We start from the raw sequence: 25,029 nt of genomic DNA on the forward strand, positions 1-25,029 counted from the left end.
CCGTCCTGGGGCTGAGGCTTGAATGACGCTAATGATCACCCACAGTGTAATTGCCAACATGCTGTAGCTTCAGACAGTAGCTAAAATAAAGCATGCCAAAAAGTTAAAATCATGCACACATAGTACGTTGACATTTACATGATGTCATCGTCCAATCTTTCACTTCAACGGTTTCATTGTTTAGGTCCAAATTAGGTGTGTTTAATGTTCTGTGACTGGTGCAAACAGACACAAAAGCGCAGGCTGCTGAATGTCCCACTGTGGGACAACTGGGACGGGACGAATAATAGGAGAGGAGTTGTAAAGATGGACAGCCAAGCATAGTGTTTGTGGACCCATTGGTCTTACATGAGCGGCAGAGGACTCAGACAGACAGACAGCTGATTGGACGAAGTGTAAATGGAACAAAATGCATCCCTAATTGAAGCTTGTTGTTCTGCACACAGATCATTGTCTTTTATATGAAAGGTTTCATATATTTTTTTAATCATTGGACCTCAGCTGTATCCACTATTCCTCCATGACTAGAGATGTGACAGTGCCCCCCAGTGTTTGAGCCGGAAAGTGAGTCATTTCAAAATGAATGAAATGGTGTAAACATATCTTACGTTGTGGTCATGTGATTGCGTCTCATTTGAGTCTGTGTTGCACTATTGTGTTCTATTAGTACCTGATATTAAAGCATAATGATGTCATGTTTGGTACATGCTATCTAAGTATCCCCATTTTGTAATTGCTTCATATGCCTATATCCTATTTCAATATTTTTTTTATTTGATATAATCTTTTAGGGGGAGTACTGTATGCAACATATCTCCAGAGTTACAGGTTAAAAAAAATGGCCATTTGGCTTAATCTGGTGCTTTAACTGCAATGTTTATTTATTTATGTTTGTCATGCCTGGCTCTGTTGAATAATCCAACAGTTAAATAGTCATTATACATTCATAATTTTGACCCTGAGTGTGCAAATTTCTGTTTAACACCATACACTATATGTGTATTAATATAAGTATATCTGCTGAGTCTGCAATGCTTTGATGGATGTTAACATTATAGTTATGGAACATACGGTACGATATGGTACTGTAGGAATTTGGTACACTGAGGTACAGTACGATACGGTACAGTACGGTACATTATGGTGCGAAACGACATACTTTATTGTCCCAACAGGGAAATTTATCACCTGAGTCCCAATGGCAACCAGGGCCAGTAAATTAGTAAATTATTCCTAAGAATATGCCTGAATGAAAAAGTGTTTTTTGACAAGGTTCAAGTAGATTTTTATTCCGTGCTAAAATCTCAAAGTGTGTTCTGTGCTAAAATCTCAAACATATGCCAGTGTTTGTTTACATAATTATGATGAAAGGATTAAAAGATACATCAGAATTTTAGTGCTTGAATTTGTATCACTGCATTTTCTTGTATTATTCATAGGCTTTTTAATAGAATCTGTCAGCTGTATAGACGCTTAGGCAGTGTGCATGCATTCAGTAGTATATGTTTCTTTTTCTTTTCAATGAGAAATATACGTGAGTTAAGCAACAGGGGTGAACAGGAACAGATTTCCAACAAAAGACTTCAACCTTTCTGGTATAATTTCCATGGAGCCACGCTGCATTAGGCTGTCAGCGTTCGGCCCGGGTGTCTGCCTGTAGCTGCACTCAGGGCTCTCTAGCACTCTGCTCTATAATGGCTACTATTACTTTAAATGGTGTTTTTTTTATTCTTTATTCTCACGTCATGGGAAGAGTTTTTTGTTCCAAGAAAAAACATATCCAAATGTATCCAATGCCGTTGGTACATGAAGCACTACACCCATGATATCAATCATCCCCAGGCTATTAACGCTGTTGACAGAGGAGCGCAAACAGACTGCGGTTTTACATTTTGTATTGTACTGTTAGTTTACAGTTTATATAGAGCTTGGTTCACAAAGACTGCAGCTTTTTCCAAATATCTTTATTTTAAGCCACGTTAGCCGTGTGGCTTTGGAGATGGCAGTGTCTACTGGATGGATTGCCATGTAATAATGTAATAATGTACAGAAAATCATGGCAGCCATCTCCCCCACCACATCAGTGTTACATCTACCCAGTTGATTAGCGTGAAATGGATTCCTAATCATTCTGGTGATGCCCTGACTTTTCCTTAAGCACACTGAGGTTCACATTTGTGCTTTTGAGTGACATATCTCTGCAGATATCGGATGGATTGCCATGAAATGTGATGCAGACATCCATCCATCCATCTTCTGTAACCGCTTATCCAGTTAAGGGTCGCGGGGGTGCTGGAGCCGATCCCAGCTGTCAATGGGCGAAGGCAGGGTTCACCCTGGACAGGTCGCCAGCCTATCACAGGGCTGACATATAGAGACAAACAACCATTCACACTCACATTCACACCTATGGGCAATTTCAGAGTCATCAATTAACCTAAGCTGCATGTCTTTGGACTGTGGGAGGAAGCCGGAGAACCACACAGAAGGTTGTCTGGCCCGGGAATTGAACCCAGGCCCCTCTTGCTGTGAGGCGACAGTGCTAACCACTACACCACCGTGCAGCCCCTGATGCAGACATTCATTACATTATTTTTGTCTAAAGTGTCTTACATTAAGTGCATTCAAACTCAAAAGGAACAAGAACTAGATGACCTTAAAAAACTCAAAGGCTAAAAGAGAGTTAGAGCTTAGTGCTTGTATAAACTTTTGTCTGGATATTGAAGTCTCAGATACGAATGAGTGCAGAGCAATTGTCAGGGAAATGTGAGAGGAGTGAGTGGAATGTTGGTGATCTCGTACATTTTTCAGTAGTTTAGTTTATGACCTTACCTGCAAACTAATGCCGTTCACATCTGCCTCAGCTGGAATTTGTGTTTAGTGCTAGCAAATATAAGCACGCAAACACGCTAAACTAAGATGCTAAACATCAAATCAATTATTACAGAGACGCTAGAGCTGCTGTGCAAGCCTAGTCTTGTTTTACATTTTAGATATTCATACACTTTTCCTTTAAAAAAAAAAAGAAAGAAAATAAAAGCAGATTCAATCCAAAATTTGTAGAGATGGAAAATTCAGTAAATCATTAGTTTTTTGACGGAGCAGCAATCAAAAAACAGTGAATATTTTCAAAGGAATCTCTATATAAAAAGATGACCACACAAGACTCATATTTTCCAAGAGTAGACCCAAGTAACAATTTGTTTTTGGACACTGAGACTGTTTGACTCCAGCCACCCATTGTACTGTATAACACGACACAATAAGCAAAGACACGATATCAGCATAATGCTTATTGTGCATTTAGACACATAATCACAAGTCAACAGAGAGGAATGTGAACATGCAAGGTCGCTGCAAAGATACAATTCTGCTTTGTTCACACAATATTTCTTGCAGAGCCAGCAATCCAAGTCATTTATTTCACACAGTCTATCTGCAAACAAACTACATAATCATTTCTTGTGCTTCCTGAAAATATAGAAATAAACAAAATAAATAAGTAAATAATAGAACTGCATGCACTGTGCTCTATTTAGAACATCCAAATTAAACAAATTAAACATTAAAGGTGTGCTAATCGGCAAAATGGGTATTATATACTCACATATTTACAAGACTGTAATTTAAATGCACATGATGATATAATCTCACTGTATTGTATACCTCCAGTGGATTATGAACATCTTATCTAGAGTGATCATCTGTGATGTTTTCCCTTAATATCAGGGCTCTTTGCTCTCCTTTATAATACAACTGTGTGGCCTCCAGTGAGGTCTTTCATGTTATTAGGGGTTTTACTAGCAATAGAGGCTATCAAACAGCATGAAAACTAACTTGTTTGATTACTATTTATTTCCCCCAAATGTCTTTAAAATCTGCTGCTAGTAATGTTATAACAGTATTAAGTGATTTTGCAGCAGCAGAACGAGCTGTAAACACAAAATTGACATATTACACACATAACTCAAAGTTGTACTGGCTACTGGTTAGCAAATATTTACGCAACCAGCGGACACAGAGCAACATTAGCATGCATATGAAACATAGACTGTATGTTAGAAGTGGACAGACATCTTTTTTTGAACGAGAGGGCAGAGCTAAGAACAACCGGCCAACCATATTAAGTCAACCAAAAAGGTTACAATTAACTTTCATGACGTGAAAACACAGTGAAGGGGTTAAAGTCATGAGACGTAAACACGGACAACTCCTAGACCAGACAACGCTGAGGTAGCTACTTGTAAATCACGAGGTAGCCACACCCTTAAGCATACACCACTTCATCGTTTATTCTCTCTAAATTGGACAAAAATGTACAAAATAAAAATCAAGCAACAGTGAACCTAAGCAGTAATGTAGCAGGAAAAAACAAAACAAAACAATGAAATCAAAGACACTAAAAGGTTGATATAAAATGCTATGATTAAAATATTGATCAGTGCAGCTTTAAAGACTTAATTTACTGCAAGATTTTTGCTAAGAAAGACTTAACTTACAATTTAAAAAATGTTATAACCTCTCTTCGGGTTTTCGTTTTTCTGTTTAGCACCAGAAAAAACCCCAATATATGTATATATATATATATATATATATTATTTTTTTTTTTTTTTTTAATGAAAGTTTTGTTTAAAACTTCCCCAATTAGATTATTTTTTTTGTTTAATCAGTCATCTTTTTGAAATAACCTTTCCAATGTTGGCAACAAGTCCTATGTTTAATTTTGTTTTGATTATGTAACATTTAAGACATGCTATCTCCTATTTAACCTCTGAGTTTGCTGCTATTACAATCTTTCTCCATCTTTCTGTATTAGCAAACAAGCACCAGCCATACACTCACAGACCTAATGCACTGGTTGTTTTTGACTAAACATGTTAATAAAATGTGAAAAATGTATAAAACATTTTGCTGTGTGACTCCGTCCTGTTGGTCAACGCCACCTTTCTAATATTCTGCATTTTGTGCCAAAGCAAGCAATGGGTGCGTCTTGGGCCAACATGGTCTGTATGACTGTAATCCATTTAATACAGGGCCACACGGATCTATCTTGTAATCTAGCAATGCTCCTTTTCGTTGTATTTACCTTTACCTCATATACCTTTCCATTCTACTGTATACTGTGTAAACTTGAGCCAATGCACCAGAAAGTCACTACACCCTCGGTCTTAACAATTCCATGTTTACTTTCCGTCAGTTGCACTCTTTTAAAGGAAAAAAGCCTCTACAGTTCTGCATGATTGACCTGTTTTCACCAGTGTCCATTATGTAAAGCCCTGGATTCTGCTGCATCATTAGCAGCCAGAGGTGAATGTATAATAATAAGAGTTAGCAACGGAGCTGGGTCTATAAAAGGAGGGAGAGGAAACCACCATATCACCTCCACCCTCTGAAGACCAAGGAACAGGTACGGGGTTTTCCAAACATTGTTTATAATATGCTTTGCTGATTTTGATGATATGATCCTATAATAATAAATCATATATTTTAAATAATTTTGATCGATCAAATTTCTTGAAAATTAAGAATGCAATTATTCTGGATTTTATTTGCCGGAATATCATATAAAATGTCTTGTTTTTTTTCAGTAATCTTACTTTGTTTTTACTCTTACTTTTCATCCAGGAAAATGTTTGCCTTCCTGATTTGCATCTTGACTCTGCAGCAAGTTCACTCTGCCTGCGTTGTGGTGAGTAGAAGTATTTAAATATTACAGAAAGGTGTAATAAAATACATTATGCATTATGAGTGTTTTCCATAGGCTGGAAAGCATGTTTACTCAAGTACAGTTCTTGAGTACAGGAGAGACTGAAGTACATTTTGACAGACATTTTGTGTATTTTACTTAGCTGCAAACTAAATGGTGACTAAATGGTGAGCCAATAAAACTTGATCCATTGCTATAGTCTAATCTTAGCCTGGGCAATGATAATAATATTTAAGAAATCATGATTTGACCTTCTTCCACTACCACTATATATTTTATAGTGTAGAAATTCAAATAAATATTATTGATTAAGTCTCACTGGGCTGGTACAGAGACGTTAAAATGAAATTACACTGGAATTCATATATTTTTCATAAATATATATTTGCAGGGAGCAAATGAGCTCACTAATGGTTTTGTTGTGTTTATTTAGACAACACTAGTATTCACTTTATTTTATTAAAAAAAGAACCACAATTCCAATGAAGACTATCACATAGTCAAAAGTGTGTATAGCAGGAAAAACTTTTGTAACACTGTAAAAGAACCTTGTTTCAAAATTACTATTTTTGCTTTCTTTCTACTGCTAATGCATTAACTTTTAAGTAAAAAATAAAAAACATTTTGGTACAAATACTTACTCAAAAATAGTAAAGAATTCCTTACTCTCCTGATGTCCAGATAAGAACTTAACTTAACTTTTCTTCTCCTTTTCAAACGTACCTTTCTGCGTGCCATCGTGTGTCCACAGCAAGGTAAGCACAATGTCAACATAGCAGCTGCTGTGCTTTACAGAGGAACTTTATTTTCAGGCATCAACTGGGAAACCATGCCAATAAAGTCTCCTAATAAGATTATGGGATTTGGTACATACAATCCTTCTTCTGTTATGTCAAGCCATTTCAGAGTAATTAAACCAGGATATGTTTGGGAGTCATAGCATAGATATTAAGCCACCAGAGTAAATATCAGGCTGTATTATATTTAATCTGTTGTTTACCCAGTGGTTTTAAGTGTCTGTGTGTGTGTCTGTGTGTGTGTGTGTGTCTGTGTGTGTGTGTGCAGACATTTGCACTGAAAACTCAGCGGTTCAGGCTGAGATCGTTGACGTTCACAATGCCTTCCGGAGAGAAGTTCAGCCGACTGCTTCTGACATGCTGTTAATGGTCAGTTCTGCTTTTCTACTTGCACATTAAAAGTTGCTCAGGTAATATTTGGAAATAATTATCAGCATTCCCTCACTTGTGGGAAGGATAAAAAATTCACAGAGTCCACTATGTTGCACAGCCATGTTTCTACAGTAGCCTTGAACGGACAAACACTGGCTCCAGATGCATTTTCACATTGCGTGTCAGCCACCATAGTTCTCCAATACGCTGCGAACATGGGAGAAGTTTCCATTTGTTGCAATCTGCAACCTCTCTGCTAGATCCAGCCAAATCCTACACACTGGCCCTTTAAGTGTTCTGCTGCAGGTAGCTTCTCCTGATAGTTAAAGAAGGTCACAACCAACATTACAAATTATGTATAAATGCTATTTGAAATGTAAAAATTACATAAATATAAACACTCTAAAAGGTCATCTTTATTATCATTTGTTGAGTAAAGTCAACATCTTCTAATCTATTCAATATGGAGCCAAGCCCGACAACTACAAACCATTGTACACAGTTGAAAATCTGAAAGTCAACAGGAGAATAAAGATGTCTTGTTCCCTTTCCAAAAGAGTTGGGCGTCTATTGAGGTGTAAAGTTTCTGCACAAAAGAAAAGAATAAGCAAAGATCTTGTGTTTATATTGGAGTTTTGGCTTTGGGCTGTATGAAAAGAGCATCAGCTGGTCTCAAAGGGGAAGCCCATTTCAATCACAACCTTGAAATCTCATCAGTTTTTCAAATCACAAATGATCCCATTTCCAAAACCAATATCTTGCGAGAGAATGGATCTTTTTTCTGCGTTCTGATTGTGGGTGTTTTGAAATGAAAGGCTTGATTTGTTATGTTATTTTTTCCTCTTTTATAGAGCTATAGTGAGGATGTAGCAGTCAGTGCTCAGGACTGGGTTGACAAATGTTTACTTCGTCACGGACCACCCAGCACCCGCATGCTCAATGGTATATTTTTCCTTCCTTTCCTCTTCCTCCTCTCTTTTTTGTTTCCTTTTAACCTTGCTCCACATATGCCATCACCTTAGATGATAAAGGTTTCCTGTGAACTGAGTGACCTTGTGATTGATTGTCAGAGCCACAGTGAACACTATCTTATCTCCAGTCTTAATACCTTCTTCTAATAACAAATTACACGGAGTAGGATATGTTATCATTAAGGAGATTATCATCAATAGGCCTGTTAATGAACCCCTGTTTTATCTAAAAAGCGTAATCTACTGGGACATGGAAATAAAACTGTGTTTGCAGACACCCATTAATCGTGCTGCCATGTGTTTCTTACCAACGAGCAGGATATGAACAAGGTGAGAATCTGTTCTATTCATCTTCACCTCTGTCGTGGACGGACGTCATCGGTGCCTGGCACAGTGAGGTGTCACACTTCCTGTATCCCAATGGCTCCTCCGACGGCAAAACTATTGGTCACTACACACAGGTAACATTTAGCTGTTGCCACGGTAACAGTCATATGTTGACAAAGATAGCTGTGGAAAACAAAGTATGTGGCAACATACAGTGAAGTTGCTGCTGTGTTATTGGATGGTTACTTTAAATTAAAGAGTACATAATAGATATTTTTTTATATTCAATCCAATTTTAACAATGGATCAAATGTAATTTAATAGTATTTTGGCGTCTATCAGCTCACTGTTTTGTGTTTTTTGGCCCACAACTTCACTGTTTTGGTTCACTCTCACTGTTCTCAAAGAGTCCTTTTCAGTCTCAGCAGGCAGCTGTTTTCAGAGAAAAAGTTCTCAGACAACAAAGAGCATTTAGCACCTAAAGACCCAGACATTTCCTTCAGGAGTTGGTAAAGACCAAAAGCAGAGTTTAAAAAAAATTGAATATTCGACTTACATTAAATGAATTGACCAGAAAAACGAGTCTGAATGAATAATTGAATCTACTTGTTAGAAACTTTTACTTACATTATTTAGACTAATTCATATATAAACAATATTCATGACGGGTGAGAGAGTTTCTAGCTTTCAAAATGTTCCTAAATATTTGTTTTATGGTGAATTGCCTGTACATAATGAGTGTGACAAATACTGCTTTCACTAAAAGATTTGTGTCCTTTAAAAAATGTTGGAGAGATAGCATATTTCAAAAAGCATTATTGAGAAATCATAAATAGTCATTATTGTGTTTTAGAAAAAGATATGTTTATGTGTTATAGCAAATAGAAAAATGGGCAGTCTTTTGATCAATTTTCACACAAAAAATCTTCACAATTTAATTTCAAGAACTGATAAAAAAGAATAATTTAAAAGAAAACATAAACTGAAAAAAATAAACAAAACATAAATGAGTCATGGCAATGTTTGAACAAGCAATATGCATTACTATCAAAGAAGGGTAAAGTATTAAAGTTAAAGTTTTGTTTTTATCTTTTTGTTCAGGTGGTGTGGAACAGCTCCTACAGAGTTGGCTGTGGGATGACATTGTGCCCTAACAACATCTATTTATATGGCTGCCATTATTACCGAGCGTATGTTACCCTCATTCACCCTCCATATGACTTTGATGTAACATTTCTGGGAGAGCTTGACGGTGGTGGTAAAAAAAACGAACAATAAAAGTGTCTATATATTTAATCAGAGGTTAGGTCTGAGTCAGGTTAAGTGTGGTAAAAATCTAACACGTTTCTTATTTGTTTAACAGAGGGAACTTCAGAGGATGGATACCTTACAAGGCTGGAACCCCGTGTGCTTCCTGTCCCAATCACTGTGTAGACAAACTCTGCAGTAAGTATCTGATGTTATGATGTTCTTTTCATGGCATAATATATCAATTGACTACCGAGGTACAAAAAAAAAGGACAATGAGCTGACCTCTCCATTGTGTCATTTCAGCCAACCCCTGTCCTTACATAAACAAATTCATCAACTGTCCAACCTTGAAAGACACAACTGGATGCAAAAATTCTTTCGTGAAGTCTTGGTGTCCTGCTTCGTGCAAATGCATCGATGAAATCATTCCAATATACTAAAGCCACCGAGTCTCCAAAGTGCACGTAAACAGTTCAGACTATTTACATCTTTGTTGGTTCTCTGTCTATGAAGCAAGCTACTGCAACTATAATACATTTCCTGTGAGCTTACAATGATATACCCATGATACAAGCAAAGAACATGTGTCTGGAAAAATATGGCATCGTACTGATTTCCTTAAGTTTAAGGGATGTTTTGGGACTGTTTTTAAATACCAAACTTTAATCAGAACCCCTTAGGACACTTCATCAGAGTTTTGTGAAATGTTGTATTTTTCTTATATGCCATATATCTCATATGCCTTCAAAGGACATATTTAACTCAACTTTATTAAATGCATAAATGTGTAAATGCAAGCTAGAAATACGTTGTTTGTTGTCAATTCACCCAATCCCAACATAATATGAATCAAGAAATGTTAATTTTACACATAATCATACAATACAAACTACATTGAAAATAAAATGCTGTCATTTTGTTATGGTTGATAAGAATTAAACATTTAAATTCCATAGTTTTGTTTCAATTTGATGTCATTCTTCCCTCCATATAACATGAATGTGACAACGTCCAGTGGCCATTTTCTTATTTTTTATTACATCAACAGTCAGATCACAAATAAGTGTTTCATAATGAACTATTTCACTATAATCGAAAAGAAAAAGGTTTCACTTCACATATACAATTTGGTTTGTCCATTGTCCCTTTATTATCTACAAGTAAAAAAGAAAAAGAAAATAGAGTTTGTTTTTAATACTGAGCTATACTACAACACTGTACTTAACAAGGATGAAGGATGAATCCTGTGTTTATGTGACTAACTGACTAGCACAGCAGCTAATAGTAGCATGGCTCATTTTGAAGTTGTTCAGTAAAGCCTCAACAGCAGTTGGTTTGTACATTCAAACTGCAGCAAAGATGTCCTTCTGGAGCCCCGAGTACACACACAGCACCACCATACCATATTTCATCTTTAATCTTATCATATAGATTTTTGATCAAGAGACATACTTCTCAAAGTAAACTGTAATCATTCCCTTAATGCCAGCTTACATCAGCAAGATGACTTATTCTTGACAACAATAAAATGTATTCATTTTTATATTTTGGCTAAAGAATCTAGATCTAGGAACATAACTTATTCAACTACCTTCATACATACTGATATAATACACATTAATAATGCATGATGGATGCAAGTGGGGTAATTATCATTACAGCATTGCAACTTTTTCCTGTCAAACTTTCCATAAACAAAACAGCCATATCATGTCGTTGTGTCACAAAATCAAGGATAATATTTTTTAAGATTTTAGGCCTCTGAAATTAAACAGAGAAAAAAAATCACTCTTTGGTTGACATTTTAAAAACCAGGAGACATATACAATGGAGAACGGGGGGTCACATTTAGACATTGCTGGTTTTAAAGGCCAAAAGGCTGGATGCCACTGGTCTATAAAGTTTGACTTCAAAGGACAGAGATTAATAAGACAATCCCCACTGTATAATAACCAAGAACAACCAATAACGCTTGTAAACCAGCAGATGGCTCCGTTGTACAACTCACCATACCTCCAGCTTCACTATCCCAGCGTTCAGTTTATCTGCCTTCATCTGAACCAGTGGCCTATGAATAAAATGCATTGAATCATGTAGAGCAATGTTATGGGTCATCACTTACTCTCTGTGTCTCTTATACAAGAGGCTATAAGCGATGTTCATCCATTTGTGACTAATATCTTAAAGCTCTTGATCATCTCCAAGAATTTATGATTTATGATTTGTGTTTCAATAGAAGAGCACAAATTGCTGTTTTTCAATGAAGGCTGTTACATCACCGTTAGGATCAGTTCATGGTCTCCATTGCACTGTCCACTTAAAGAGGAAGACCTGAAACACAACGTGACTCAACACAGATGGAAATAAGTCATGTGAGCCTTTTCGGCTTCTGCAATAAAGCACCTAGCAACATTATTATTCATACAGAAAAGAAGATGTTCTACAGGCAGTCTTAGGCGGAACAAGGATAAAAGTAACAAAGCCTATATTTAGGTTTGAAAATGATATTACCACCCTGATTTAGACCCAGTAAAGGTTTGTGGTATAGTCTTTCGTTTTGCTTCTTCTTCTTATATATATACAGTACCAGTCAAAAGTTTGGACACACCTTCTCATTCAATGGTTTTTCTTTATTTTTATTTTTTTCTACATTGTAGATTAATATTGAAGACATCCAAACTATGAAGGAACACATATGGAATTATGTGGTAAACAAACAAATGCTCAACAAACCAGAATATGTTTTATATTTTATATTCTTCAAAGTAGTTGAATGAGAAGCTGTGTCCAAACTTTTGACTGGTACTGTATTTAGGTTTGAAAATGATATTACCACCCTGATTTAGACCCAGTGAGGTGGACATTTCAACCCAGTAAAGGTTTGTGGTATAGTCTTTCGTCTTGCTTCTTCTTCTTATATATATATATATATATATATATATATATATATATATATATATATATATATATATATATATACAGTACCAGTCAAAAGTTTGGACACACCTTCTCATTCAACTACTTTGAAGAATCTAAAATATAAAACATATTCTGGTTTGTTGAGCATTTGTTTGTTTACCACATAATTCCACGTGTTCCTTCATAGTTTGGATGTCTTCAATATTAATCTACAATGTATAAAAAAAAAAAAAAAAATAAAGAAAAACCATTGAATGAGAAGGTGTGTCCAAAACTTTTGACTGGTACTGTACATATTTAAGGTTTTCTGTATTTTAAAGCCCAACCTAGGGACAGGCTTTAACTGTAAATGCTGTGGTATAGCTTTTACATGACCATAGATAATTAAAATACATGCTAAACCTGTCAAAAATAATAAAAAGACATCTAATAAGTGACCAAAATGAATTATTATTTTTAAATGAGTTTACAGGGTTTATTTGTTCTACAGGAATGTAAAAAGGGGGCGTTTCTAGCCGGTCTGTGAATTTAGATTTGATTGACAACTCAAGTCTGTTTTGTCTCAATTACTTTTGTTTGTTTTGAACCAACTGCTCTGAGTGACCGTTTACAAACACGTGTTTCTGCGCGAGCCCTCTCAACGGTTATTATTTTTTAATTTATTTGAATCTAAACGGACTAACTGCCGTCTCTCGCGACTAAACGACGGTTAGTTAACCGTTGGGAACCGTTTCTTTGTTGTTGTTTGCCAACCAGGGTTGTGCCCGACCGACTGACCGACTGGTTGACCGACTGGTCTACTGACTGGGCAGACTGGACTTTGAGACCCAACTTCTCCCACTGTGCTAACGAGTTAGCTTAGCATAACCCCAGTGCAGCTCAGTCTGCTTTCTCGGTCGCCGCAGCAACTTCTACAAAAAAAAAGAAAAAAGAAAAAGGAAGACTGTCAACTTAACATCCGCTCTCTCTGCGTTGCTTCGACGCGTCTTCGTAGGTGGTGAAGCAACTATTACAACGTGAAAATGCTGATTTATTTAATGTATTATTATTATTATTAAATGTGCTAATCTTTGAGGTTGTCTTTCACAGAAGGAAGCGGACAAGACATGTGCACCGACGGATGAAACGGCGGCGACATTGCGTGCAAATGTTTAGAGGCAATAGGCCGGGAAGGAAAGCTTAAGCATAAGGCTTTTGAATACCCAAATAAAATAGATATAGTGCGTGTGGAAGAGCCTTATGGCGGAGTTAGAGGAGGACGGTAATGCGCCTCCATTGAATCTCGGGGAAACGGTCGACGACAAGACGCATTGCGAAGTCTCGGTGTCGAATGGAGAATGCGGGATATCGGGAAACATGGTAGGTTCGGGATCCTTCGTGTCACCTGGCAGCCAAGCCGGCGTGGAAACCGCCAACACCTCCGTGGGGTCGGATGCCAAATGCGAAATACCACGCAGGAGCAGTATTATCAAGGTAAACGTCGAAGTTGCAGCCATTCATCGGGGCTCTGGGGCTGGGCTGCACAGATAACCTGGACGCAGGGTGTCTGAAGTTACAATGCATTCTCTTTTCATCTGATTATTCCCTTTTGCATGCATATTTCACCTCCTTTTTTCTTCTAATCTTGAAGTTACAATGCATCCCCCTTTCATTTGATTATTCTCTTTTGCATGCACATTTCACCTTCTTTTTTCTGTCTAATCTTGAAGTTACAATGCATCCCCTTTCATTTGATTTGATTCATCTCTTTTGCATGCATTGCATGCATATTTCACCTCCTTTTTTCTTACTAATCTTGAAGTTACAATGCATCCCCCTTTTATTTGATTCATCTCTTTTGCATGCACATTTCACCTCCTTGTTTCTTTCTAATCTGGAAGTTACATTGCATCCCCTTTCATTTGATTATTCCCTTTTGCATGCATATTTCACCTTTTTTTCTGTCTAATCTTGAAGTTACATTGCATCCCCTTTTAATTGAATGTATCTCTTTTGCATGCACATTTCACCTCCTTTGGAAGTTACATTGCATCCCCTTTTTAATATAATTCATCTCTTTTGCATGCACATTTCACCTCCTTTTTTCTGTCTAATCTTGAAGTTACATTGCATCCCCCTTTCATTTGATTATTCCCTTTTACATGCATATGTCACCTTCTTGTTTCTTTCTAATCTTGAAGTTACAATGCATCCCCTTTCATTTGATTCATCTCTTTTGCATGCACATTTCACCTTTTTTTTCTTACTAATCTGGAAGTTACAATGCATTCTCTTTTAATTCAATTAATCTCTTTTACATGCACATTTCACCTCCTGTTTTCTTTCTAATCTTGAAGTTACAATGCATCCCCTTTTAATCTGATTGTTCCCTTTTACATGCACATTTCGCCTTTTTTGTTACTAATCTGGTTTTCCCAATACAGGCCGGTGATGGGATCACCAGAAGCACATCCTGTACTTTTGTCTGAAGATTGTGCATGGGATTTTCATAGCAGTGCTTCTCCTTTTTTTTTTTTTTTTTTTTTTTTGTGGATCTTGATTGTCAGCAGTCTAAGCTATGTGTGCCTCGCTGTTGGAGGCAGGATAAGATGGGAGGCTCTTTATTACTCACAAAAGGAGAACATATATTTGCAAATTGCAGGGAAGTGCAGGATTAAAGCCCTGAATGGGGTATGGCAGGAAAAATAGTATATCCACAACTCTTGCATGCAATAAAAAGCATACAGTTGAAGGAGATATGCTCATTCTGCGTTTGAACAGATATGTTAAATACATATTTGAAGCTTGCACATGGGTTAAAGTGGGCCGACGTTAATGGAGTAATGTTTTTGCAGAGCGCAGCAAAGGCGGCAAATAACATGCAATTAAATATTGCACTTAAGAGAGACTGGGAGGGAGTGTCCATTAAGGGAATAGCAGTATAGATTCAGTTCAGTACAGCAGCAAATCATGTGGAATGATGGTAATGGTGATGCAGGGCTCCTGAATGTCTTGTACGGTGACCTCACTCATGCACAGATTAATGATGGGGTCTGCCTTAACATTGATGAAGTGCAGCTTAATGTTAGCACAATATGAATGTAGTAGTGAGTGATTGCTGTGAGAGAAACATAGGTAAACAGAGACTTTCCCTGAGCAAGACACTCAAGTCCTAACCTGCTCCAGGTGCTGATCCTGGATGCTCTTACGACTGCTGAAATGCATACGTGTACGTTTTTCAGAGGGATATGCTTGGTTATAACATTGGTCTTAGACTCATTGTAATTCTGACTTCCAGTCAGAGGCTTTGATATTTACTGTACTTGTCTCAAGAGTGTGGCTGTTGGGAGTATTGCCTAAGGGGTAAGAAAGATGATGACACTTCCTCACATTGCATAAATCGACACTATGTTGAAAGCCTTCAAGATGTTGACTTTGTTTACATGCACTCTGATATATTCCACCATTATTCCCACCGTTATTCACAATATGACATTGTTGCTAATTTATTATGGGTCAGGTAAACAGCATTTACCTTTTGGATATTGCAAATTAGGTGGTATTCTGAATGAGGTGGAATATGTTGATAATATTTGGGTTTTACGAGCATTCCTTGGACATGTATAAGCGCATTCAGAATTTGCGTCTCTGTTGTTTTTTTTTTTTATTGCATTTTGTGACACACGGCTTCTTGCCTGTGCAGAAGTTATACACAAACCAACTATCAACAGTTTGTAGAGATGCACGCCTAAAAGAAAAGCTCACATTTTTGGTCGGAAAGAGAAACCCAACCTGCGTTTTAAACATTGTGAAAGACTTGGATATCTACAGATTTTTGGATAAGCACATATCAGTACGCCGACCTTTTGAAGAAGGTGGTTGAAGGAATGATTGAGGGAAGCTTTGTCCCCACAGGCGCAAAATGTTGCCGCAGATTGCGTTCAAAAGAGGCTGCATGTTAATGAGAATATAAGTTGAATATTCATTTTCATTAGCCATGTAAACAGCTTTGTAGGAATATTGTCTTTTTCGGAAGAAATGCAAAACCCGGAATATTAGTAGTTGATGTCAGCGACGTTGTAATACAAGTCTTTGTCTTTGAAACAATGGAATAAGTTTGAAAATGATGAAAGGCAGTGACTTGGTAACACGATTCATCATATTATCCGTACTCTACCCCTTCAGAGTATTACCTTAGCATATAGATTATGAGATGTCAGAAACGTATACCTCTTATGTTGCTGTTGTTTACACTCTGCTTTTGGAGGTCAGTGAATTAGTAGTCAGACTCAAGAGATTTCATTCCCTCAAGGCTCCGCTAGATTTAAAATGCATGCGCTGCGTAAAGGAATTTGTTGGGATGCACCTTTCAGATATCAATACCCGGTGTGTCCTGTCCATTTGGTTTGATTGCTCACTACCATGTGCACAATCAATACCATGATTAGGTCTATGATTTCATGCTTTTAGTGAGATTTCTCTGCGTTTGGGAACGTTCTTTGACAGTGGACGGGGTTCCGCTGCTCATCTTCTCGCCGGCAGTTCTTACAGGCAACGCATTCTTGACACATTGTGGATGTTGAACTCTGACCTGCCCTCTGCCTGGAGATTGACGGGGGTAATATTGACATTTATGCTTTGTAAAGGACCTGTCTTAGTTGGAAAGCGATTTGCATCCGTGATGCGTCTCACTCCTGTGAGCTATAGGCTCTGTCCAAACATGTGGAAGCTTATTTGAATAAGAGAAATGTCAATAGATCTTTGAAACGAGAAAGTCTTGTTTTATATAACCTTACTTGAGAAACCTCTGATTGCTTCCCTTGTTACGATCGATGCCCCTGTCTAATAAGGGCTGCTTGATTATGGCAAAATCATATTCAAGGTAATTTAATCAATACGGAGATTACGATTGTTGAAAATGATTACTCGTTGACTTTGAAAGCATCTTTTTATATAGAGAGAACATTTTTGTACATTTTAAAGTTAAGTGCATCAATCTGGTGCACTTTGAGAACAGTACTAACTTTGCTATTGCAAAAACATTTTTTTCCTCTTGCAAACAATTTTGTGCCCAAATGCAGAGATCTTCAAAGTGGGAGGCTGGTCTCCCCAGGGGGGCTCGAGGCAGTTTCAGGGGAGGCTCAGTGAATGGAAATGAAAACAATAACATCACATTAGTTATTAAATTAGTTATCAAAAGAGAACGACATAGAATAGCCCAAATATGTGCAATCTAGATGAAGAGATAAGTCAGAGATACAGTAGTTTGGGGGAATTTTAATGTTCTTCCTGCTTTCCCAGAGTCAGAAACCAATATATTCTTTAGGAAAGATGTTTTTAATATATTTGGTGAAGTCTGAGCTTATGTCAGACGGCAGTATTGGGCAATATTGGGTGTCTATGGGATCAAATGACATAATCATGATCCAGGAATTGAGTGAAAACTCCAAGCTTTGCATGAGGGAAGGCACAGTCTCAGACTTTGGAAACCCCTCTTCTAGTGAATAATTTGATCATAAGCGCATTGGTTGTATAGCTATAAATAGTGATGACGGGGCAAAAAACTAACACCCTCAAAGCATGGTAAATGATACAGGGTCCGTGTTTCAAGACCGGTCTGGTGGGTTGCCGAGAACGCCACAAACCACTCACTAGTCAGTCATCCGTGGTTGGCAGTCTCCCCACAGGCAGAGAGGGCACAGCGAGACCACGACCCCGGAGGCTCTGCTCGGCTCTTAGACTCGCGTAAAAGCGCACCGCTGTAAAGGAAAAGGGGTGAGCTGAATTTATAACGAGGGATAAAACGCTGCCAAACAGAACGCGGCACAGTAATTGTTTAATCTCGATTCTCTCGTTTTCAGAATTGTTTGAAGCCCAAATCGTAAATGAAAATAAAAAAATTGATTAATCGTCCAGCACCATGGTCCAGAGGTTTCCACGTGGTTGTCCAGGGCCAGGACAATGATACAGACAAGAAATCATTCTGAAATGGACAATGAACTAAAGTCAATAAGGGGCCATATCAGACTACACATTGAAAGCCTTTATTACAAGGCATTAGAAATAAGTGAAATGCACAACCAGTCAATTTGAAATGATGCTGTGGCGTTTACTTAGCAACACAGCACACAAATGGATCAACAACCAGAGACTCTCAGCAGAGATGGTTAATGGACTGTTAAATGGCACCTTTCTTGCGACCACTTAAAGCGCTTTACACTACATGTCAACATTTACAGTACATTTCAACATTTATACCATTCACACACACACACACACACACACACACACACACACACACACACACACACACACATTCACTCATTGATGACAGAGGCACACACACACACATTCACTCATTGATGACAGAGGCTGCAATGCAAGGGGCCAACCTGCCCTTTCACACATATACATAACCCGCTCTACCTCCTGAGCTTTATCGAGATAGCTATCCATGATGATGATGAAACTGAAAATGATGATGATGTTGTTTGACTTCCAATGGTTAACTGCCAAAACGTGATGTTAATAATGAGACAGTCATGGCATTAGAAAACATTGATTTGTGGTTTGGGTTGCTGCAGCAGGTGCAGTTCTTTATCGAGATAGAAAAGCATGCAGCAAGCCGTGTCCTTGTCTGCATGCCAATCATATTCTTGAAGGCAGTTGGTTTTTGTTTTTGACAGCTATGACTGATGGAATATTGCAGACTGTGGTTGTGAAGGGTTGGACCTGTGTTTACGAGGCAGCCTGCTTCTCGCTGTCAGGCAGAGCCCTCAGTTCTTGTTAAGCTGCTTCTCTGAAGAGACGGGAGGATGTGGTCGGGACAACGCCAACCATATTCTGGTAGTAACAGCTCTGATACTCGGTACTCAGTCATGAACATGACTTGTGTTCAACATATTTGGTGGCGAGGGTGTATATATTTATGAGTGTGGTTAGGCCTACAAGATCACGGCACATCTAAAAAATGGAATTTAATTGAATTTCATTTCTTCCAAGTATTGTATGGGCAAACAAAGTGAAGTTTGCATTCCTTGGTTGACAAAATAGCATCTTTGCAGATCTTTTAATTCAATACTGGACTTAAAGTGATACTCCACCCTAAATCAACACTTACTCTCCCACTCATCCATCCAATAGTGGCAAGAGAGAAGCTTCTCTAAACCCTCTCACTTTCATCTTGTATGCTCAGTATATATATAATAAAAAAAGATTGTTTTTAAAGATAACAATATAACCAAATACTCTGTCGCCCCCACAATGAAACGCAGAGGTTCACTTTCTTTGGCAGTAAGTAATGGATTTTTTGAACATGGGGTGAACATGTGGATCACAATAGAAAAGGGTCTTCTGTTGTAGAAGTGGTGCGATAATTATTTATGGATGTTTGGAAACTATTTTAATATACGTTTTCAAGTTGACCGCAACGGGTGACCACATCCTCTCACTGAAAAATGAAACCACCCACTTTAATAAGCCATCTCATAAACCTCCCCACCCACCTGAATGTTTAATACTCAAAAGACAGATGTTGCGTGGAGTACCACTTTAAGACAAACCTCTTTCCAGAAATCAAATAGTACAGTAATACTTCTGTTAATAATCTGCTTGTTTGTTACTCAGCGGAATGTTTAAGAAAAGTTGAGAGGAAAAATAATAACTATACATCACAATCAGGAAATGTATGGATGATTACAGCTTTGCCAGAGGCATGCTTTGCCTTGAATTATAACTTTTCATGGACTTGAAATATCAGATGATGTAGTTTTACTGCTGCTTGAGAGATTGAGCAGCGACCATGTGATATGTGTGGCTTCCAGTAAATTGTAACAGTGTTGTTTATGGTATGCCAGTGGAAGGAGAAATAATGGTCCCACGGCTCCACTTCTATCTCATCTCATCTCATCTCATCTCGCACAAAGACAATCTTCTCATCGCTTGGAAAATAACACTTATTTCACAGCTCTGATAGGAGAGGAAAACAAGCTCTGTTTGTGATATCACCCTGCGAAAAAGGGAAAACAATATGGTATTAATTATGGCGGACCAGCAGTGCTGCGAGGCCAAGACACGTTTCTCCGTGGGAATCATCATATTGTTTCATATCCTTCAGTCCGGCTCAGTGGCATTTCAGCCTGCATTACTCAGAGCAGATCTCCACAGCCGAGGTGTGATTTTAGTTTTTGAATCATTGCATTGTTATTTTGAAGAGCATCTGCATCTGTAAAAGGATAAAAGAAAACGCAGTTCACACTATCAGTTGTTGTTCATTTGAAATAAGACCGTTTGGAGGGTGGGATTCTTGGAATGAAGTGATGAGGAATGAAGACATGTTAAAACTCAACCTTGTGTATTTAATATATAATGCGATTGTTGTGTTAGTAACTTTGCGATGAAGTATTGAAGATTCCCCTTCAGCGCTTTTATTACTTTCCTAATTTTGTGCCAAAAAGCAATTATAAACCATCTGTCAGATTTCAGAAAGTTAAGATCATAGAAAAATAGAATAGGAGCAGAACAGACATCCATTGTTTTCCGTGATCATCTCAGCCGTACAAAAGAAACCGTTAAAATGTTAGTTGTTATGGTGACATCACACGTCAGTGGGGCTGTAATGTGTTGTCGCAGCTCGCCATTTTACCCCCATTTTCTGTCTTTGGTTTCTGGAGTACATCTTCACACGCTACATCTTTTTTTTTATATAGCTTTCATGACTTGGCACAGTGAAAAGTCAGTGAGGTGGTAGATTAACTATGAATACTTCTTATGAATATGCTATGTATGGATGTTTTGGAGTGCTTTTTTCCTGAAGTCTTGGAAGTGGTGAAACGTTATATCGTAACTCTCAGTAAAAGGATGCGTTCGATATGTCCACTGTTTATAAAGTACTTCATGATGCACACTGTTAATGCTGATGTAGTTATCAGTGTTCCCCGTGTGTCTACATAACTGAATACTTGTGCTAAATAATGAATGGTGTATATGCTACACTGCATTTGTCCGTATAAGTACCTTCACTGGAATGTGGTCATTGCTATATTTTACAATCAAATAGACGGTTAAAGCGATGAAAATGAATTGGGACAATGCAGTGTGAAACTGAATCTCTTAAAAACTGTTTAATGGGCCTTGAAATAGAAACTTAGATTTATAGAACTCGCCATGTTCAGCAAAAATAAAAGGTTAACTGCACATTGTCTTTTTAGAAAAGCTGGTAGCAATAATTCCCATTAAGAATGTGCAGATGTAAACGTTGCTGTTATCGCCTGGCACTGTCCAAATTAATTATTCATAACGTCACTCTATTAAATGCCGTTACTGACTTCCCTACCGTCGTTTAGCCCTAATTTTCCAACCGCAGACTGTTGTTTAACCCAAACTATCCTTGAGCAATGTAGCTTGCATGCTTGAGTGTAATCCAGTTGGCCAACCCCAACCCCACTGGCAGTTGATGGGGTAATTTATTAAACATCTTTTGACAGCCGTATTTTTTTTTAATGCAGGGTCCTGCTGCCGTCTCACTCGTTGTGGCCGCGCGTGTTTTTCAAGGCGACGCGCAGCCAGCAGCGATCAGATCTATGCCATTGTGAAGAGTCGCATTAACATTGTGCTGTAATAAGAAGTAAAGCACAGAAAGGAAAATACCTAGCAATACAGTTTAATTTATCATTAATTCACACCGCAGAATCCACAGAACCGAGGCTCTGACTCTGTGATGCTGATAAACGACATTTAATAAGACCTTCTGTTGAGAGACACTGCAAGGCTGACTGTCACCCCTACAATGTATGCTTATTAGAAATACTGCTCTCATAGGAAGCTATCTTAAATAGTTTCTGAGAACCGATCATGATGAAAAAATATATTTTATTGTGAAGCAAAGGGTTGATTGTATTATTTAACTGTTAAGTGCTGATGCATATATCTAAGTGTTGGAATGGTCTTTAGACTAGAGCTGCAATGTTTACTTGTTTAATCGATATACAGGAATTTATTGGCTTCTGTTGTGGGTTTTTTTTGGTTCATTTGACTAGCTTCCTAAATGTGATAAATGGCTGCTTTCCCTTGTCTTAACATTATAACAGAATATCTTTGGGTTTAGACAGCTGATTGAACAAAACAAGATGTGATGACAACAGCCTGGGTGCTAGGAAACGGTGATAGTCATTTGTAGCCCGGCTCTCTTAGTAGAGCTTTAGTTTGGATATTTTCTTTTTGTGTAACAATTTCCTGCACAAACCAAATATTTTGATATTTGATATGACTGCCCATGTGATTGTCAACCATAAGAAAAAAGCTTTGTGTTTATATTCCCGCTAACACTGTTTACTTGAGTGTTCCCCTCATTCTTATCTGATCTAGAAAGTTAATCTTGTTTGACTTTACAAACTGGAAAGCTTTTTTTTCTTTTTTGTGTCGACTTTGAAAAATCTTCTGAAATTGGCAGTTAATACGTTCATATAACTCGCAGTGCAGGCAGAGCGTTTGAAGCCGTCTCATCATGGAGGCCTTATCAGATGCTGAGCCGTGCCGATGCGCTTCACTTTCTGAACTGTGACATGACACTTTTGCTTGATCATTCCCCGGTCGAAGGTCTGCTCGGAATGCGAACAAGATCCTTTTTTAGGCTTTGCGTTGTTGACTTGACTTTAATAATGTGTAAGTGCTTTGAAGTCTGACCTGATTGAAAAATGAAGCGTTGCACACTGACTGCTTCACCGCAGATACATTTAACAAAGCTCATAGTTACGGTTGCCGACGCTCAGTTTGATCGAGATTGTGTTTCCGGTGGTTTTGGTCTGCTCACGCTCTTAACAGTCTAAACCAGTGGTTCTCAACCTTTTTTCAGTGATGTACCCCCTGTGAAATATTTTTTCAGCCAAGTACCCCCTAACCAGCGCAAAGCATTTTTGGTTGAAAAAAAGATGTAATACACAGCGCTCTGCCATCAGTGTCTGATTTATTAAACTGTCAACACTGACGATTGCATTGTTGCATTGAATTCAGTTTATGAACTTACACTTATTTATTAAATAACTATTTTTAAAGGATTTTTGAATGGATGCTAATTTAAATCTATATTTTTTTAAATCTCACGTACCCCCTGGAGTACCTTCACGTACCCCCAGGGGTACACGTACCCCCATTTGAGAACCACTGGTCTAAACTAGCTTGGTACTGAGATCTAGTATAATGCGTGATTCTCTACCGTGTGCTACGACTGTTTATATAGACGAGATCACAATCTTTGGTTTGAATAGCAATCGCATGCTCGTCAGCTTTCCATTATGTCAGTCTTTTTCTTCTTGATGAATTACACTGTTATGTTGTTGTTCTTTAGCCATATTGCGGTCTGTACCTGAGGAAAAGGTAGGCGTTGGTCTCTTTTGGTGGGAATTGACCATTGCCCAATCAAGCAAGCCTGGGACCAATCAGAACCTCTAACAATAGCACCATAGTCCCATTAGGAAACCGCTCATTTTTATGCAGCAGGGTCAGACAGCCTTCCCGCCTTTTGTCCTGGTTCTGATTCCCCCGTGCCTCCCTTTCCGTCCAGAGGGCCCAGCAGTGCGGCCTGGCTCCTCCAGCGTAGCTCTCCACCTCTTTAAGTCACATAAGAAGTGAGCTCAATATGATTTAGAGTCATAAGCCTGACTATTCTTATCATAACTTTCACTTCCTCCACAGTTATCTCTCTTCAACTGCTGTTGACAACTGTAGAATTCTAATATTACTCATATGTGACAACCAGAATACGTTCAGATGAGATGTTAAATCTCATCAAATGGGGGCCCTGTGATCTAATGTGTTATAAATTTAGAGGCTTCTGAGAGGGGAAAAGGTTTAGAAACACTGCAGTAGACACAGTAGTGTAGCCAATCCTTACAGTAAGTGAGGTGTAAAATGGGTGAAACAGCCATGTACAAAGGTGGAGTTTTTATTCTTCTTCTACTGAAATGTTGAAGGAGAGTGGCTTTACGTGTTGGCAGACCAGCTCAGTATCGTCTCATTTATCTTGTCTCATTCCAGCCGAAGTAGGCCCATCACACTGATTTGCGAAGTGATGTGTTCAGCGTTAAATGAGAAATAGTGATGGCGATTATTCCAAACATCGTTATGCTTGGCTTGCTGGTTGACATGTCTCTCAAGGTCCCGTTCTATTGTTTTTCATTCACTATAGCCATTCAAAATGTTAGGGAACTAGTAAAAGGTCACATGGCCATGTTTAAGGTTAAAGCAGGCTTCCAGGACAAATAGGCAAGAAGGAGTCCTTTACCTTTATTTCCTTTCAGCTGAAACCAGCAGGCCAGAGATCACTGATGATTTTCAAAGGCTTAAATTAATCAGCAGCTCAATAATTATCAAACATCCTTTTCAGCTACTACGGACTCCTTAGTTAATACGATCTGTTGTCCTCTTAGCTATCCAGTATTTAAAAGAAACATAACAAATTAACATTGTGAAAATGTCGGGACGATTGAGTAGAAGCGACCCGTTTGTGTCGGGGTGTGTTAAGTTATTCCATCGATTGTCTACATAGTAACATGAAACGTTTGGCTTTAAGCTCCTTTTTAGGCTTTGTGATATCCTGCAACTTAACAAAGCACCAACACTGTTGAAAGGTAACTATTAATATCACTGAATTAACAAAATGTACTTATTCTAACTGTGTTTTAATGGCATAATTAATATTTGAGAACAT

At 38.0% G+C, this 25,029-nt stretch overlaps 2 protein-coding genes across 3 annotated transcripts in view; both read left to right on the forward strand.

Moving 5' to 3' along the window:
• Positions 1-5,629: 5,629 nt before the first annotated feature.
• LOC129109362 (cysteine-rich venom protein pseudecin) lies at positions 5,630-9,865 on the forward strand. The gene is made up of 8 exons (XM_054621398.1): positions 5,630-5,689; positions 6,459-6,462; positions 6,773-6,873; positions 7,728-7,818; positions 8,166-8,308; positions 9,276-9,364; positions 9,538-9,620; positions 9,729-9,865. Exons 1-8 carry the CDS (start codon positions 5,630-5,632, stop codon positions 9,863-9,865), a joined length of 708 nt encoding a protein of 235 aa, XP_054477373.1.
• A 3,071-nt stretch (positions 9,866-12,936) lies between these two features.
• The window catches only part of LOC129109181 (inactive phospholipase C-like protein 2), a 41,030-nt gene continuing 28,937 nt past the window's right edge, over positions 12,937-25,029 (forward strand). Inside the window, exons 1-2 of one of the 2 annotated variants that reach the window (XM_054621187.1) lie at positions 12,937-13,338; positions 13,434-13,817. In XM_054621187.1, the coding sequence (XP_054477162.1) occupies positions 13,584-13,817 (234 nt within the window). In that variant the 5' untranslated portion in view covers positions 12,937-13,338; positions 13,434-13,583. The remainder of the gene's footprint in view (positions 13,339-13,433; positions 13,818-25,029) is intronic. The other variant, XM_054621188.1, reaches the window with a different exon arrangement.

Source organism: Anoplopoma fimbria, chromosome 20 (genome assembly GCF_027596085.1).
Source record: "Anoplopoma fimbria isolate UVic2021 breed Golden Eagle Sablefish chromosome 20, Afim_UVic_2022, whole genome shotgun sequence".
In the NCBI taxonomy this organism is placed as follows: Eukaryota; Metazoa; Chordata; class Actinopteri; order Perciformes; family Anoplopomatidae; genus Anoplopoma; species Anoplopoma fimbria.

What these genes read in the sequence shown, in the direction of transcription:
- LOC129109362 (XM_054621398.1), top strand. Translation starts at nt 5,630, where the DNA reads ATGTTTGCCTTCCTGATTTGCATCTTGACTCTGCAGCAAGTTCACTCT. An exon ending in GGCTGCCATTATTACCGAGC is followed by an intron (nt 9,365 to 9,537) that starts GTATGTTACCCT and finishes TTTGTTTAACAG; the next exon opens with AGGGAACTTCAGAGGATGGA. An exon ending in CTGTGTAGACAAACTCTGCA is followed by an intron (nt 9,621 to 9,728) that starts GTAAGTATCTGA and finishes GTGTCATTTCAG; the next exon opens with CCAACCCCTGTCCTTACATA.